Source organism: Erinaceus europaeus, unplaced genomic scaffold (assembly GCF_950295315.1).
Source record: "Erinaceus europaeus unplaced genomic scaffold, mEriEur2.1 scaffold_1259, whole genome shotgun sequence".
NCBI lineage: Eukaryota > Metazoa > Chordata > Mammalia > Eulipotyphla > Erinaceidae > Erinaceus > Erinaceus europaeus.
Genome location: NW_026647364.1, coordinates 1 through 17616, shown reverse-complemented (window position 1 = coordinate 17616; position 17616 = coordinate 1). Strand labels below are relative to the sequence as shown.

Below are 17616 nucleotides of genomic sequence, written 5' to 3'. Positions count from 1 at the left end.
CCCCATCACACCTCGGCCCATCCCCGGAGCCCCCCAACACCCCCGTCTCTCTTTCAGGCCAGAAAGGAGAGAGTTGCCCCACCTGTGACTCCGCGGAGCTCCGTGGCCCCCCTGGGCCTCCGGGCCCCCCAGGACAGTCGGGTGAGCCCCTAAGGGGGAGCGGGGCTGGGTCCCACTGGTCCGGACCTCTGCGCACCCCGGTGTCAGCCCCAAGACCTGGGTCCTCTCGCACGGAGGCTCTTCCCCAGGGCCAGGGTGGGGCTGCCCTGACTCGCGTTCACGCCCCCTGGGCCTTCACCTGAGGGGGTGTCCCTGATGTCCTGAAGGCCAGGGGCGTCTGTCTGTGTCTGCAGCCCTGAGTCCAGGACGGGCTCCTCAATGCGGGGGGGGGGGGGGGGTGTCTCTATGACTTCTTTGACCCCGTCTCTCGCACAGGGTTCCCGGGACAGCCAGGCGCCAAGGGTGACCGCGGAATGCCGGGCAGGGACGGCCTGGGAGGCGTGCCCGTAAGTGACCGGTCTGCCCTCACCCTGAGTGTCCCCTGGAAGGTGCCGGTTCCCCAGAGTAGGGGTGGGGGGGCTGCTCCTGTGGGCCGAGGGCCTCCGGGTGCAACATGTCCCCTGTCCTGTGGGCAGTTTGGTCATCGGAAAGCTTGATAGACATGCCGGAGGCTCTGAGGCCGCTGGTTCCATCCCCAGCAACACCTTACTGTCCTACTTTAAAATTTATTCATTTATTTCATTACTTTAAAATTGTTTTATTTGTGATTAACAGTAGGTTATAAGATTGTAAGATGACAGGGTGTATTCAATACCACACCCAGCAGTGTAGTGCCATGTGGCCCGTCTGGCCGTCTCTGTCCCCAGGCCCCTCTGCCCCAGGCCCCCCTCTGCCCCAGGCCCCCCTGTCCCCAGGCCCCCCTGTCCCCAGGCCCCCCTGTCCCAGGCCGCCCTGTCCCAGGCCGCCCTGTCCCAGGCCACCCTGTCCCCAGGCCCCATGCCCCCAGGACCCCCTGCCCTCAGGTCCCCCTGTCCCCAGATCCCCCTGTCCCCAGGTCCCCCTGCCCCCAGGTACCCCTGTCCCCAGGCCTCCCTGTCCCCAAGCTCCCCTGCCCCCAGGACCCCTTGTCTCCAAGCCCCCCTGCCCCCAGGATCCCCTGCCCCCAGGACCACTTGTTCTCAGGTCCCCCTGCCCCCAGGCCCCCCTGTCCCAGGCCCCCCTGTCCCAGGCCCCCCTGTCCCCAGGCCCCTCTGTCCCCAGGCCCTGGGGTAGGGGGCCCATCCCTTCGGTCACCCCCTGTGGGGTCACCAGCATTGTTCTCACAGGGTCCACCAGGAGCACCAGGTCTCATGGGCCAGCCGGGGGCCAAGGGTGAGCCTGGAGAGATTTACTTTGACATGCGGCTCAAAGGGGACAAAGGGGACCCCGGCTTCCCTGGCCAGCCTGGCATGCCCGGACGTGCGGGCTCCCCTGGCAGAGATGGACACCCCGGCCTGCCCGGCCCTAAGGGCTCCCCGGTACGTCCCCCACACCCGGCACAGGGGGGCGGAGCAGCAGTGGCGCCCCCGCCCCCCCAGCGGGCTGCGGCATCCAGGCTGATGGCATCTGCCCTTTCTGCTTCAGGGCTCCGTTGGACTGAAAGGAGAACGGGGTCCCCCCGGAGGAGTGGGGTTCCCTGGCAGCCGAGGAGACACTGGCCCCCCGGGGCCCCCTGGGTTCGGCCCCATCGGCCCTGTCGGTGACAAGGGACAGGCGGGCTTCCCGGGGAACCCTGGATCCCCCGGCCAGCCAGGTGAGGCTGTCGGCTGGCTCCACACGGGGTCACAGGGAAGTGGGGACATGGGGATCAGGGCTTGGGGGGCTTGGGACCCCATCCCACACTCTGGGGGGAGCTCAGTGGCCACCCAGACCCAGTCAGCTTCTCACCACACCCATCCACACCCCTGTGTCCCCATCTCAGGAGTGGGCCCGTCCAGTGGGTCCTGGGGTTACTCACACCACGTTTATCCCCTTGACGTGGACCCACCCTGACCAGCAGCCCACCCTGTGGCTGGACACGGCCCAGAGCCCCTGGCTGTGCCCGGCAGAGCACGTGACAGCTGCCGGCCCTGAGCTGGATGGGGCAAGTCACCTGCCAAGCCTCCTGGGGGCAGGCTCTGAGCTGGGACCCGGACACAGGCTGCTGGCCGAGATGCCCCCGTCCTGGGCTGTGGTCAGCGTTTTGGTGCTCATGCCTCTGGACGCCTGAGGGGTCTTGTGTCAAGCAGACATCCAGGTCCTTTGGGACTCGAACCGGGGAGAGGATGTTGATGGCGGCGGAACTTTCTAGACAGTAGAGAAGGGAGCTGGTGGTCTCGGGGCCCGGGGACCAGATGTCACCCCTCACGTGTGTCCCCACCCCTCAGGTCCCAAGGGTGAAGCTGGAAGGGTGGTGCCCTTACCTGGCCCTCCCGGTGCAGAAGGACTCCCAGGGTCTCCCGGCTTCCAGGGACCCCAAGGTATGTCTGGCTTTCCACCGGTTGGGTGGGGGCAGTGGGCGTGTTCTCCGGTTCCGCACTGACCTCTTGGTGTCACTCCCGACAGGTGACCGGGGCTTCCCGGGTGCCCCCGGCCGGCCTGGCCTCCCGGGAGAGAAGGGAGCTGTGGGACAGCCCGGCGTGGGATTCCCAGGACCCCCCGGCCCCAAAGGTGGGTCTAGCTCAAGGGTCATGGCCATCCGGGCCCGGGCTCAGCTCCCCCAGGCTGGCCGTCCTGCTCAGAAGTGGTCAGTCGGCTCTGGTGCGAGGGGCAGGGGGCACCGGGGGTGGCAGTGAAGTGGTGGACACAGTGCCCACAGGGGTCTCGGGTCAGCATGCCCCGGCTGAAACGGCTCTCCCGGTCAGGTGTGGATGGTCTGCCCGGAGACATGGGGCCACCTGGGAGCCCCGGGCATCCCGGTTTCAACGGCTTACCTGGCAACCCAGGTGTTCCGGGACAGAAGGTGAGGGACTGGGGTGGGGCTTGCCTGTTACCGCAGCCAACATTTAGTGACTTCCCAGGCATGAGAACCCCTTCACCTCTTGAGAGAAAGGAAGGGAGGGAGGGAGAGAGAGGGAGGGAGAGAGGAGAGACCCCCACAGCCCTGCCCACCCTCCGTGGGCTCCCTGGGTGCTGTGCAGGGTGCTGAGAGAGGAGAGACCCTACAGCCCTGCCCACCCTCCATGGGCTCCCTGGGTGCTGTGCCTGGTGCTGAGAGAGGAGAGACCCCACAGCCCTGCCCACCCTCCATGGGCTCCCTGGGTGCTGTGCCTGGTGCTGAGAGAGGAGAGACCCCACAGCCCTGCCCACCCTCCATGGGCTCCCTGGGTGCTGTGCAGGGTGCTGAGAGAGGAGAGACCCTACAGCCCTGCCCACCCTCCATGGGCTCCCTGGGTGCTGTGCCTGGTGCTGAGAGAGGAGAGACCCCACAGCCCTGCCCACCCTCCATGGGCTCCCTGGGTGCTGTGCAGGGTGCTGAGAGAGGAGACACCCCACAGCCCTGCCCACCCTCCATGGGGCTCCCTGGGTGCTGTGCAGGGTGCTGAGAGAGGAGAGACCCTACAGCCCTGCCCACCCTCCATGGGCTCCCTGGGTGCTGTGCCTGGTGCTGAGAGAGGAGAGACCCCACAGCCCTGCCCACCCTCCATGGGCTCCCTGGGTGCTGTGCCTGGTGCTGAGAGAGGAGAGACCCCACAGCCCTGCCCACCCTCCATGGGCTCCCTGGGTGCTGTGCAGGGTGCTGAGAGAGGAGACACCCCATAGCCCTGCCCACCCTCCATGGGCTCCCTGGGTGCTGTGCCTGGTGCTGAGAGAGGAGAGACCCCACAGCCCTGCCCACCCTCCATGGGCTCCCTGGGTGCTGTGCAGGGTGCTGAGAGAGGAGAGACACCCACAGCCCTGCCCACCCTCCATGGGGCTCCCTGGGTGCTGTGCAGGGTGCTGAGAGAGGAGAGACCCCACAGCCCTGCCCACCCTCCATGGCTCCCTGGGTGCTGTGCAGGGTGCTGAGAGAGGAGAGACCCCCATAGCCCTGCCCACCCTCCATGGGCTCCCTGGGTGCTGTGCCTGGTGCTGAGAGAGGAGAGACCCCACAGCCCTGCCCACCCTCCATGGGCTCCCTTGGTGCTGTGCAGGGTGCTGAGAGAGGAGAGACCTGTAGCCCTGCCTGCACTTGGGTGGCCTTGTGTGGCCTCCACTTCTGCTGAGGGGACAGAGTTCCAGGCCTGTGTTCCAACACCGTCCCTGTGCTTGGCTGCAGGGAGAGCCTGGGGTCGGCCAGCCGGGACTGAAGGGGCTGCCCGGCCTTCCCGGTATCCCCGGCAGCCCCGGAGAGAAGGGGAGCCTCGGGGGACCCGGTGTTCCTGGCGAGCAGGGAGCTATCGGCCCGCCCGGCCTGCAGGGCCTCCGCGGTGAGTCCCGGCCGTGTCTGGCCGAGGGCAGCGGTCAGTGGCGTCCGGGTGGGCGTCCCGCAGACTCAGCTGACCGCTGGCTCCCTGTGAGGGTGCCCGCCAGGCTGCCCGTCCTCACTCGGCACCTCTTTTCCCGTCCAGGTGACCCGGGGCCTCCCGGTCTGCCGGGTCCCAAAGGTGCTCCCGGAGTTCCTGGCATGGGCCCACCCGGAGCGATGGGCCCCCCCGGAGCACAGGGCCTCCCGGGTTCTTCAGGTGCCGTCCTTCCTTCCTTCCTTCCTTCCTTCCTTCCTTCCTTCCGGAATGTTCTGTCGCCCTTGCTGGGAGGGGTCTGTGCGCTTCTCCGTGAAGGACACATGGCCGGGGTGGGGGGGCGGGGGGCTGTCACCTCCTGGCCACAGCTGCTGTTTGCTGCCCCTGAGCTGGGTGTCCAGAGGCGACCGGTCCCTTCTCTGTGGCCTCATCTCCACAGAGGGAGCCGGAGTGGGTGTCCCTCATCCCTGCCTCCGAGTGGGCGTCCCTCAGTCCTGCCCCCGGAGTGGGCATCCCTCACCCCTGCCCCCGGAGTGGGCGTCCCTCACCCCTGCCCCCGGAGTGGGCGTCCCTCACCCCTGCCTCCGGAGTGGGCATCCCTCACCCCTGCACCCAGAGTGGGCGTCCCTCACCCCTGCCCCTGGAGTGGGCGTCCCTCACCCCTGCCTCCGGAGTGGGCATCCCTCACCCCTGCACCCAGAGTGGGCGTCCCTCACCTCTGCCCCCGGAGTGGGCGTCCCTCACCCCTGCCCCCGGAGTGGGCATCCCTCACCCCTGCACCCAGAGTGGGCGTCCCTCACCTCTGCTCCCGGAGTGGGTGTCCCTCACCCCTGCACCCAGAGTGGGCGTCCCTCACCTCTGCACTGTGATCACGGCCACTGTGTCCCCCAGGCCCCCCCGGACTGAAGGGAGAGAAAGGTTTCCCCGGATTCCCTGGACTGGACATGCCCGGCCCCAAAGGGGACAAGGGTTCTCAGGGGCTGCCCGGCCTCACCGGCCAGTCGGGGCTTCCAGGCCTGCCGGGCCAGCAGGGGACCCCCGGGCTCCCAGGATTCCCAGGTGAGTGTCACCGGCCCCCGGCCCCGGGCCAGCGGGCGTCATGCCTGCCACCCGCCATTGCCGCCGTGACACCCGGCCTTCCGCCCCACCACAGGCGCCAAGGGAGAGATGGGTGTGATGGGGACCCCAGGACAGCCCGGTGCTCCAGGACCTGCGGGCTCCCCAGGATTGCCCGGCGAAAAAGGTGGGTGAGGACCCCTGCTGCCGCCCCTCTGCCCGCCTCCCGGGGTCTGTGGGTGCTGCCGTCTCTGCGGGAGGCGGACCAGGACGGCTTTCTGAGCTCGGGCGTCCAGGGGCCGGGTGCGGCCAGGCAGGCCCCCTGAGGACCCCAAGTCCCCCCTCCTCAGAGAGGCTGACTGGTTCATTCCCCCAGAGAGCGGGGACTAAGGCCTCAGCACTCAGTACCCCGGCTTTTGTTTCTCCTCTTCTCATCTGGGACAGAGTCAGAACGGGTTTTAAAAAGATGTTTTGCGGGGCGGGACGGTTGGGCCCACACATCACCATGTGCAAGGACCTGGGTTCAAGCCCCCAGTCCCCACGTGCAGGGGGAAAGCTTCACAAGCGGTGAAGCAGGGCTGCAGCTGTCTCTCTCTCTCTCTCTCCCTCTCTGTCTCCCCTTCCTCTCTCAGTTTCTCTCTGTCACCATCTGAGGAAAGTTGGTTTTTATTTTAAATTGGGGGTATTAATGGTTGACAGTCAGTATGACTGGTGCATGTGTAAATTTCTCAGTTTTCTGCAGAACACTCCCCCTCCCCCAGCCCCAGCCCAGTTCCTCCTCCACCATCAGCACCAGGATGTGAAAGTCCCTCCACCCCACACCTCTCTGGGTCTTTTACTTTGGGGCAAGATGCCAAACCCAGCCCACGTTCTGCTTGGTGTGTCCCCTTCTGTTCTGATTTCTCCACTTCTGTCCCTGAGTGGGATCAGCCCATCCTCATCCTGCTCTTTCTGGCTGATCTCACTTCCCAGGATTCCTTCCAGCTCCATCCAAGATGGGGTGAAGAAGGTGAATTCATCATTTTTCATAGCTGAGTAGTATTCCATTGTGTATCCAGACCACAAAAGGAAAAAGAATTAAATAAAATAAAATTAAAAAAATTAAATAAAAGATAGATTCTTCTGTATTTCCCATCAGAGACTCTCCTAGGAGGGAGGGGGTGGGCACGCCTCAGGGCGGGAGGTGGGTGGCAGACTCAGGCCCACAGTCCGGTGCTCCTTTGGCTGAGCTGTCTCCCTGTGGCTGTGTGTCATGGCCGTTCCTTTCCTCCACAGGGGACCTTGGCTTCCCGGGCTCCTCAGGCCCCAGGGGAGACCCTGGCTTCAAAGGCGACAAAGGGGACATGGGCCTCCCGGGCAAGCCTGGCTCCATGGACATGGTGGACATGGATAGCATGAAGGGCCAAAAGGGTGACCCAGGAGAGAAAGGTACTGTGCCCAGAGGGAGGGTGCCGTGCTGGATGACCCTTGTCAGTGCTCACTCCTCCTCCCGTGACCCCCCCAGGACAAGTCGGACCCACCGGTGACAAGGGATCTCAGGGAGACCCCGGGGCCGCCGGCATGCCTGGGAAGGACGGCCAGGCGGGACACCCCGGCCAGCCAGGTGAGCACGGGCCCGGGGCCTCCGGTGGGGTCAGAGGTCACGGCTCGACGCCCGGCCACTCACCCTGCGGGCCCCTCTGCCCCTGCGATTCCAGGACCCAAAGGTGACCCTGGACTCAGCGGGACCCCCGGAGCCCCCGGGTTGCCTGGACCTAAAGGCTCCATCGGTGGCATGGGTATGCCAGGTATGTTGCTGGGCAGGCTGGCGGCAGGGGCAGGGGGCTCCCAGGTCACCCTGAGGAGGAGGGCTGGGAGGGGGCCCAGGGCCGGACGGGGTCTGTGTCCACACTGCCCGCGGCTGACCCCTCAGAGTCCATGAGGTGACGAGAGGCCCGGCCGGTGGTGTCCTCCCGGGCGGCCGGCTCTGCTCCGTCCACCCTCACCCTGCCGCCGCCTCCTTGAAGCCCCCCTGGGCCCCTCTGTCCAGCTCTCAGTGGCCTCAGTGTCACGGCTGGAGGGGAGTGGCCCGGGCGGGGCGCCGTCATCGTCAGGGGGACCCAGAGGTCGCCCCGTGATGGGGTCCCCGTTCTCTGTCCCTGGCTGGGCTGGGCCCTTCTGGGGACTTCGCTCACGTGGGTCTGTGTTCGCAGGGAGCCCCGGAGAGAAGGGCGTGCCTGGGATCCCTGGCCTGCAGGGGGTGCCCGGCCTGCCTGGAGAGAAGGGGAGCAAAGGAGAGAAGGGGCAGGCGGGGCTACCCGGTGTGGGCGTCCCTGGGAGGCCTGGAGATAAGGTAACCCCCCCCCCATTCCTGGCACCCGTTCCCGGCTCCCATTCCCGGCACCTGTTCCCGGCTCCCGTTCCCGGCACCCATTCCCGGCTCCCGTTCCCGGCTCCCATTCCCAGCCCAGGCCTCACCCATTCATCCTTCCTTTTTTCTTTCTGCTCCCTTCTTCTCTTTCTTTCTCCTTCCGTCCTTTCTTTCCTGTTGTCCCCAGTTATCCCTAGGACACTGTGAATCCACCTCTTCCGACAGCCTCCCTTCCCCTTTCTGTTTTGTTGCATAGAGACAGAGATAAATTGAGAGGAGAGAGAGAGAGAGAGAGAGAGACAGGGAGACACCTGCAGCCCTGCCTCACTGCTCCTGAAACTTCTCCCCTGCAGGTGGGGACCGGGGGCTTGAACCTGGGCCCTGTGCATGGTGACAGGTGCACCACCAGCCAGCCCTGCTAGTTCTGATCCCAAGCTGTTTGGCATCCTCAGTGCAGTCCCTCCCCCAGCCCCTCTCCTGTGGTGTCCTGTGTCCCCCCCGCAGGTGACAGTCACCCCCTTCTCTTCCCACCCGCAGGGAGACCCCGGTCTGGCCGGCTTCCCCGGAAGCCCCGGAGAGAAAGGGGAGAAGGGTCGAGCCGGCCTTCCCGGCGTGCCTGGCTCCCCCGGCTCCAAGGGCTCACCCGGCAGCGCTGGCTACCCAGGTGGGTGAGAGCCCCAGCCTCAGCCTGGGGGGGAGGGGTGGGCAGGCGGGGCGCCCCAGCTCAGGGCCCGGGACTCTGCATTCCCTGCAGGAAGCCCGGGAATGCCCGGAGAGAAAGGTGACAAGGGGCTCCCAGGCCTCAACGGCGTGCCCGGCTCTAAAGGAGAAGCAGGTAGAGTGTGCTGGCTGGGGGGCGGCCTGGGGGGCGGGAGAGGGCCCGGGCTGACGCATTCTTCCCTCCAGGAGTACCCGGGAGCCCTGGCTCCACGGGGCCCGCCGGGCAGAAAGGAGAGCCGGGCAGAGATGGATTCCCAGGGTCGGCCGGAGAGAAGGGAGAGCCAGGTGGGTCCCCCCTCCCCGCAGTGGGGACACAAGGTCAACTTCCTCCAGCACCCAGCATCTCCCCTGGGCCCCTCCTCCTCCATCCAGGCACCCACGGCTGAGTCCCCAGGGCTACCTGGGATGTCAGGGCAACAATCCTGGCCTCAGCCAGGAACACCCCAGGCCACCCCCCCTCCGCTGGGGAGATGGCACGGGACAGCCAGGCCTGTGACTGTGCGTCTGACGAGCGTGTGCACGCACGCACGCACGCACGCACGCCGCCCCCGTGCCCCTCTCCCCGGGCACCCTTGGGCCCTGAAGGGGCTCCTGTGTGGGGGGCGTGGAGTAGGCAGACCGACCGCCCCTCCTTTCCCACAGGGCTTCCTGGAAGAGGCTTCCCCGGCTTCCCCGGCAGCAAAGGGGAGAAAGGTAACTAGGCGGCCACCTTGAAACAGACCTGGGTTTGTGTTTGGGTTGGAGGATTGACGGCTGACAGTCAGCACAGTCGTTGGTCCCTGTGTGCAAGTTCTCAGTGTTCTGCAAAGCCCCCCAGCCTTGGTCCTCCTCCACCACCAAGCACCAGCACCCTAAAGCCCCCCCATCCTTAACTTTGGGACAGTCGCGTCCTGAGGTTTGAGCCGTGGCTTAGCGCGTTTGGAAGTGCATGTCTGAAGCCAAGCATGCTGGTCTGTCTTCTTTCTCTCCGTGAGCTCTCTGTGAGAGTGTCTTATGTCACCGGGGTCTGAGCCTCGGGGCCACCTGGGAGGACCGTGGCTGGCGCCTGAGGAAGCTCCATGGACCGTGGAGGTGGTCTCTCCCGACCCCCCGTCTCTCCGCCTCCTCACGCTGTTTTCCGTGTAGGTTCCAAAGGCGACGTGGGCTTCCCAGGCCTGGCCGGCAGTCCAGGAATTCCGGGATCCAAAGGAGAGCAGGGTTTCATGGGTCCTCCGGGGCCGCAAGGACAGCCGGGGCTCCCTGGGATGCCCGGACACCCCGTGGAGGGCCCCAAAGGAGACCGCGGCCCCCAGGGACAGCCAGGCCTGCCAGGTGAGGGCCCCTGGGGCTCAGGGCAGAGGGAGGGTCTCCGTGCTGCCCCACAGCCGAGCCACTTCCAGGTGCTTGCAGGACATTCTAGAAGGGACTGAGGGATTCTAGAAGGATCCAGGAGAGAGGGGAGAGGGGATTCTAGAAGGAGACAGGAGAGAGGGGAGAGGGGATTCTAGAAGGAGCCGGGAGAGAGGGGAGAGGGGATTCTAGAAGGATATGGGAGAGAGGAGAGGGGATTCTAGAAGTAGCCGGGAGAGAGGAGAGAGGGGATTCTAGAAGGAGCCGGGAGAGAGGAGAGGGGATTCTAGAAGGATATGGGAGAGAGGGGAGAGGGGATTCTAGAAGGAGCCGGGAGAGAGGAGAAGAGGGGATTCTAGAAGGATCCAGGAGAGAGGGGAGAGGGGATTCTAGAAGGATCCAGGAGAGAGGGGATAGGGGATTCTAGAAGGATCCAGGAGAGAGGGGATAGGGGATTCTAGAAGGATCCAGGAGAGAGGGGATAGGGGATTCTAGAAGGATCCAGGAGAGAGGGGATAGGGGATTCTAGAAGGATCCAGGAGAGAGGGGATAGGGGATTCTAGAAGGATCTGGGAGAGAGGGGAGAGGGGATTCTAGAAGGAGCCGGGAGAGAGGAGACGAGGGGATTCTAGAAGGAGCCAGGAGAGAGGGGAGAGGGGATTCTAGAAGGAGCCAGGAGAGAGGGGAGAGGGGATTCTAGAAGGAGCCGGGAGAGAAGGGAGAGGGGATTCTAGAAGGAGCTGGGAGAGAGGGGAGAGGGGAATCTAGAAGGAGCCGGGAGAGAGGGGAGAGGGGATATCCTAGAAAAAGATGAGAGGGGAGAAGAACATTCTAGAAATGCCCGGGAAGACAGCATTATGGTTCTGCAAAAAGACTCTCCTGCCTAGGCTCCAAAGTCCCAGGTTCCATCCTCAGGACCACCTTCAGCCGGTGCTGAGCAGGGCTGTGAGGGGAAAACATTCTAGAGAGACTGGAGACAGGGAGCAGGAACATTCTAGAAGGAGAGCAGAGAACCAGGGCTGTCCTTCCTCCGCGGTGCCTGTGTCCCACCAGCTGGACCCTCTTGCTCCCCACCGGGACCTGGGTGACCTCGCCCCGTCCCCTGGGTGTGTCCCCCACCCTCCTGTGTCTGTCTCAGCATCTTCTCCCCCGCCTTCTAGAACCTTCTGTCCTTCCTTCCTTTCTCCAGGCCCCGGGACAGCTGGGTGGACATGTGACAGTCTTGGCCTGGTGGCACCGGCCGGTGACTGTCCTGCCCACCTCACCCTCTGCTCTGTCTCCCCTCAGGGCTGCCGGGACCCATGGGTCCTCCTGGGCTCCCTGGGCTGGACGGTCTGAAAGGAGACAAGGGCAACCCAGGCTGGCCGGGCTCCCCCGGCGCCCCCGGCCCCAAGGGAGACCCCGGATTCCAGGGCATGCCCGTGAGTGTGGCTGGGGGCTGGCGTGTGGGGGTGTGGGTGCGGGCGGTCCCCACCAGCTGGTGGGGTTCCAAGAGCGTTTCCTGCAGCTGACTGGCGGGAAGCATGGAGATGGGGCAGAGTTACCCTCCCGTGTCGTCAGCCCGGGGTTCACCAGGTGCCAAAGGCAAATCAGGGCCAGAGATCACCAGCCGGGAGCAGGCTTTGCCCTGTGCATAGCTCAGGGCCTGGCCCAGGCACCTTGTGTGAGGTAGCGGGGTGCTGGGGGGAGCTCAGCTGCTTGAGGGGTCTCCTTCCTCTAGCTGAATGAGAAAAAGTCTGGGAATAGTGAAGGTACATGTATGTGACACATGTACATGCACACACTCAGCCACACACGAACACATACAGCCACATGTGAACACATGGCCACACGCGCTGCACGGCCACACGTGAACACACTCAGCCACACATGAACACACAGCCACGTGTGAACATACACGGGCACATGTGAACACACACAGCCACCCGTGAACACACTCGGGCACACGTGAACACACACAGCCACACGTGAACACACGGCCACACATGAACACACGGCCACACGTGAACACACACACATGCACACACACAGACACGCACACTCAGAAACACTGGACCAGCTGTCAGAGCGGCCATTCTGTTTCCGAGAGGCAGCGCGGGGTCCTCTGGAAGCTGCAGACACGACTAGGCCGCGTGTCTCAGGCCGCCTTCTGGCGCCTCCCTTACAGTCTGTCACTTTAAACTCAGCTCGCAGAAAGAAACCGATGTGAGAAACGTCAGAGCTTTTAAAATTGTTTCAGTCTCTCATTCACCGGGTAGAGACAGAGAGAGACAGAGACACCTGCAGACCCCCCCCCCCCGCGGCCAGAGGGGAGGGGACACTTGGCTTCTCTCTGGGTCACCCAGGGTGGGACTGCCGGCCCTCAGCACCCTCTTGGCTGGGGCTGGGCTGGGGCCGGCTCCCTGACCTGCTCCTCTCTCTGCGTCTAGGGCATCGGTGGCTCCCCTGGAGTCACAGGCTCCAAGGGTGACATGGGGCCTCCGGGTGTCCCCGGCTTCCAAGGTGAGCAACCACCGTCCCCTCGTCCCCGGGCACACCCACCCCTCTGAGCTGTGGGGCCCTCGGGTGGTGGGGGTGACACTGCTCTGATGTGTGGGCCTGGGGGGTCCTTGTCGCTCCGTCACTCATCTCTGGGGGGTCAGGATTGAGATTGGGTGCTCTGCAGAGTGATGGGTGCCCAGTGCAGTGATGGGTGCTCAGTGCTCAGTGATGGGTGCTCAGTGCTCAGTGATGGGTGCTCAGTACACAGTGGATGCTCAGTACACAGTGGATGCTCAGTACACAGTGGGTGCTCAGCACACAGTGATGGGTGCTCAGTGCTCAGTGATGGGTGCTCAGTACACAGTGGATGCTCAGTACACAGTGGGTGCTCAGCACACAGTGATGGGTGCTCAGTGCTCAGTGATGGGTGCTCAGTACACAGTGGATGCTCAGTACACAGTGGGTGCTCAGCACACAGTGATGGGTGCTCAGTGCTCAGTGATGGGTGCTCACTACACAGTGGGTGCTCACTACACAGTGGGTGCTCAGTACACAGTGACGGGTGCTCACTACACAGTGGGTGTTCAGCACACAGTGATGGGTGCTCAGTGCTCAGTGGTGGGTGCTCACTACACAGTGATGGGTGCTCAGTACAGTGATGGGTGCTCAGTACACAGTGGGTGCTCAGCACACAGTGATGGGTGCTCAGTGCTCAGTGATGGCTGCTCAGTGTGTCTGTGGGTCCTGCTAACCCTCCCTGCTCTCCTCAGGTCAGAAAGGACTCCCCGGCCTGCAGGGCATCAAAGGAGACCAAGGAGACCAGGGCTTCCCCGGGACCAAAGGTGGGTGCCCGTGGCCCTGGGTGCAGGGATGGGGTGGGCCCTGGGTGCCGTGGCCTTGGGTGCAGGGTGGGGTGGGCCTGGGTGCCATGGCCCTGGGCGCAGGGATGGGGTGGGCCTGGGTGCCATGGCCTTAGGTGCAGGGATGGGGCGGGCCTGGGTGCCATGGCCTTGGGCGCAGGGATGGGGTGGGCCTGGGTGCCTGTGGCCCTGGGCGCAGGGATGGGGTGGGCCTGGGTGCCATGGCCCTGGGCGCAGGGATGGGGTGGGCCTGGGTGCCATGGCCTTAGGTGCAGGGATGGGGCGGGCCTGGGTGCCATGGCCTTGGGCGCAGGGATGGGGTGGGCCTGGGTGCCTGTGGCCCTGGGCGCAGGGATGGGGTGGGCCTGGGTGCCATGGCCTTAGGTGCAGGGATGGGGCGGGCCTGGGTGCCGTGGCCCTGGGTGCAGGGATGGGGTGGGCCTGGGTGCCATGGCCTTGGGTGCAGGGATGGGGCGGGCCTGGGTGCCTGGCCTTGGGTGCAGGGATGGGGTGGGCCTGGGTGCCATGGCCTTGGGTGCAGGGATGGGGTGGGCCTGGGTGCCTGGCCCTGGGTGCAGGGTGGGGTGGGCCTGGGTGCCATGGCCTTGGGTGCAGGGATGGGGTGGGCCTGGGTGCCTGGCCTTGGGTGCAGGGATGGGGTGGGCCTGGGTGCCATGGCCTTGGGTGCAGGGATGGGGTGGGCCTGGGTGCCGTGGCCCTGGGTGCAGGGATGGGGTGGGCCTGGGCGCAGGGATGGGGTGGGCCTGGGTGCCATGACCTTGAGTGCAGGGATGGGGTGGGCCTGGGTGCCATGACCTTGGATGCAGGGATGGGGTGGGCCTGGGTGCCCGTGGCCTTGGGTGCAGGGTGGGGTGGGCCTGGGTGCCATGGCCTTGGGTGCAGGGATGGGGTGGGCCTGGGCGCAGGGATGGGGTGGGCCTGGGTGCAGGGATGGGGTGGGCCTGGGTGCCTGTGGCCCTGGGCACAGGGATGGGGTGGGCCTGGGTGCAGGGATGGGGTGGGCCTGGGCGCAGGGATGGGGTGGGCCTGGGCGCAGGGATGGGGTGGGCCTGGGTGCAGGGATGGGGTGGGCCTGGGTGCAGGGATGGGGTGGGCCTGGGTGCAGGGATGGGGTGGGCCTGGGTGCAGGGATGGGGTGGGCCTGGGTGCAGGGATGGGGTGGGCCCTGTGTGGGGAGACGGCGGCTGAGCTCGGTCAGCTGGGAGGGCCGGCCAGGCAGGGGAAGGGTCTCTGCAGAGACGGGGCGTCCCCAGGGCCAGTGGTCTGCAGGGTGTGGCTGCCAGCCCCCGCCGCTCCTGCCGTGTGTGAGGACGTCTGTAGGGGTCTCTCCTTCGGGGCTGCCCCTTCTCCTCTGTTGTTCTGGACAGAGACAGAAGTTGAGAGGGGCGGGGAGACAGAGAGGGAGAGAGAGAGAGACAGCTGCAGCCCTGTTCCACCACTCGTGAAGTTTCCATCCTGCAGGGGGCGGACAGGGGCTCGAACCCGGGACCCTGCACATGGTGATCTGGCACGTGGCTGGGTGCACCACCGCCCCGTCCCCTAAACATATTTTATTGATTATTGGGCAGAGACAGCCATAGAGAGGGAGGAGGAGACAGAGAGGGAGAGAGACAGAGACACACCTGCAGCCCTGCTGCACCACTCGTGAAGCTTTCCCCCTGCAGGTGGGGACCGGGGGCTCGAACCTGGGTCTTTGCCCACTGTAACGTGAGCACTCAATCAGGTGCACCACCACCAGGCCCCGAAAAGCAATTTTCTATAAACATTCAGTCCGATAAACATTCCATAAACATTCCAGGCCGATCCCGGGTGTGAGAAGGAGGCATTTCCTCACGGGGTGGTTGGGGGGTGGGCTGGGATGGGGCTCCAGGCAAGGGGTGTCCCTGGCTGTGTGGGGCGTCACAGAGTCCAGTGACCCCAGGGCCCAGGACCAGCCTGAGGGGCCAGTGGCAGGTGCAGGGGTGGGGGGTGATGGCTGACAGGCTTCCTGTGGCGTTTTCTCGAAGTACAAATTCACTGCTCCTGTGACTATTTTTTAAATTTTTATCTATTTATTTATTTGGACAGGACAGAGAGAAGTGGAGAGGGGAGGGGGAGGCAGAGAGGGGGAGAGAAAGACAGACACCTGCAGACCTGCTTCACCGCCTGGGAAGCGACTCCCCTGCAGGTGGGGAGCCAGGGGCTCGAACCGGGATCCTTCTGCCAGTCCTTGTGCTTCATACTTTGTGCGCTTTACCTGCTGCGCTACCCCCAGCCCCTGCTGTGGGACTTTCTGCTGGGCTGTTTGCACCCCTGAATTGATGTCCCCCCTGCTCCCCACAGGTCTTCCAGGCCCCCCCGGACCCCCAGGCCCCTACGACATCATCAAGGGAGAACCTGGCCTCCCTGGACCCGAGGGTCCAGCAGGGCTGAAAGGCCTCCAGGGCCCCCCAGGCCCCAAGGGGCAGCAAGGTAGGAGAGTGTGAGGGCGGGGGGCAGGGGTGCCGGGGTGGCGGTCGGCTCACCACCCAGGGAGAGGGTGAGGGTGGTCGTCTCTTCCCATGGCGGGCAGGCCGCCTCACCTGAGGGGCTGGACCTGAGGCTGGGAGAACAGTCTGGAAGGGCTGGACCCTCCGCAGAGATCTCTGCAGCAGGGAGGTCTCTGCAGCCCCCAGTGAGCCCACTCCCGGGTAGTGCCAGCGGCCCCAGACTCTTCAGGGCAAAGCTCCCTCCTGCCCACGGTGCCCGGGAGACCCAGGACCACTTCCAGCGCCCAGCTGCTGTCCCCCCTCCCCCAGGCTGGTCACCAAGCCCTTGTGTTCCCCCCCCCACCCAGGTGTGACCGGGTCTGTGGGCTCACCTGGGCCACCTGGCGTTCCCGGCTTTGACGGCGCCCCGGGTCAGAAAGGAGAGACGGGCCCCTTCGGACCACGGGTGAGTGGGCTGCCACCGAGGGCTCTGCGGCTGTGCCCCCGGGCGGGGCTGGCCATGGGGCGGGGAGGGGGCGCTGGGTGGCTGGCCCAGGGTGGGGAGCCTCAGCCAGCCGCCAGGACCCTGGGAGCAGATGCATCTCAGGGCTGAGAGACGGTCTCTCCCGTCACCTGCGGCTTGTTTGAAGCCGCCTGGAGGGACACGCAGGACACCCCACGCTGGGACCAGTGTCCAGTGTGCCCCCGTCCCGGTCCTTCCCTGAGGATTTATTCATAAAATCATGGATTACACCAGAAAGGAGCCAGGAAGATGAAGGATGTTTAGCCAGTGGGCACATATCACACAGATACAGATCAGAATATATCCCTTCCTTTACGTTTTTTTTGAAAAAAATCGTATTTATTGCATAGAGACCGCCAGAAATCAAGAGGGGGAGAAGGAGGTAGAGAGGGAGAGAGACAGAGAGACCCTGCATTCCTGCTTCACCACTCGCCAAGCTTTCACCCTGCGGGCGAGGATCGGGGGCTCGAAGCGGGTCTTTGAGCACGGTAACATCCCAAGATCAGAGCATGTTTCTAAGAGGAGAACATTGGGGAAGGGGCTTGAAACTGTCACTGGCCCCGCGCCATTACGGCAGGTCCAGTCTCCGACGCCCATCAGACGCTGGGTCTGCCTGTGTGTCCCCGGCACAGTGTCCAGACCCTCAGGGCAGCAGCCAGACGGCAGAGTGCCGGGTGACAGCAGGTGGCGACACCACCTGCGCTCGCCTGCGGGCCGGTCACGTCTGCGCCGTCTCCAGCCTCTGCCCCAGAGCAGGACTCTTGGAGTCGGGACACAGCCGGGAAGACAGGCCCTGGTGCCCTCAGTCCAAGGACCCTGCCTGGCGGGCAAGCGTGTGACACCCCTTTGCACACGGAGATGCAGAGGTGACGGCCGGCCGGTAGGGCCTCAGTGACGAGTACCAGGAAGTCGGGGAACGGACTCGAGCCCTGGCCAGGCAGGGGGCTCACACACCCGGGGCCCCTGGACAGCCGCCGTGTGTGGCTGGCCGGTGGCCCGGGCCAGCGGGAGCCGCCGGGAGCAAGCCCGTGCCCGCGACACTCGCGAGAACCCGCCTGTCTCCTCTGTCCAGGACCCCGAGGCTTCCCGGGCCCCCCCGGCCCCGACGGGCCTGCCGGGCTCCATGGGGTCCCCCCGGCACCCCGAGCGTGGACCACGGCTTCCTGGTGACCCGCACAGCCAGACCGTCGACGACCCCCAGTGCCCGCCCGGGCACCAAGGTCCTGTATCACGGCTACTCCCTGGCTGTACGTGCAGGGGCAACGAGCGAGCTCACGGCCAGGACCTGGGTGAGGCGGGGGCCCTGCAGCACGACCCTCCCACGTCCCCCCCAACCGGTCCCCCTGCGTCTCTGCCTCTGCCCGTCCCG

The 17616-nt window shown here is 65.2% G+C and overlaps 1 protein-coding gene across 1 annotated transcript; it reads left to right on the top strand.

Annotated features, from left to right (window-relative positions):
* Nucleotides 1–55: 55 nt before the first annotated feature.
* Nucleotides 56–17584, top strand: LOC103125430 (collagen alpha-1(IV) chain; the record flags this gene model as incomplete). Its single annotated transcript, XM_060183948.1, has 26 exons — nucleotides 56–141; nucleotides 436–506; nucleotides 1326–1517; nucleotides 1624–1792; nucleotides 2406–2498; nucleotides 2584–2688; nucleotides 2883–2980; nucleotides 4277–4427; nucleotides 4569–4682; nucleotides 5352–5519; nucleotides 5614–5703; nucleotides 6792–6944; nucleotides 7021–7119; nucleotides 7214–7303; nucleotides 7709–7848; nucleotides 8404–8530; nucleotides 8621–8701; nucleotides 8773–8871; nucleotides 9229–9279; nucleotides 9712–9897; nucleotides 11203–11336; nucleotides 12345–12417; nucleotides 13167–13238; nucleotides 15600–15728; nucleotides 16093–16190; nucleotides 17320–17584. Coding segments are annotated over exons 2-26 (3010 nt in total), but the record flags the coding sequence as incomplete, so codon positions are not given.
* Nucleotides 17585–17616: the final 32 nt, after the last annotated feature.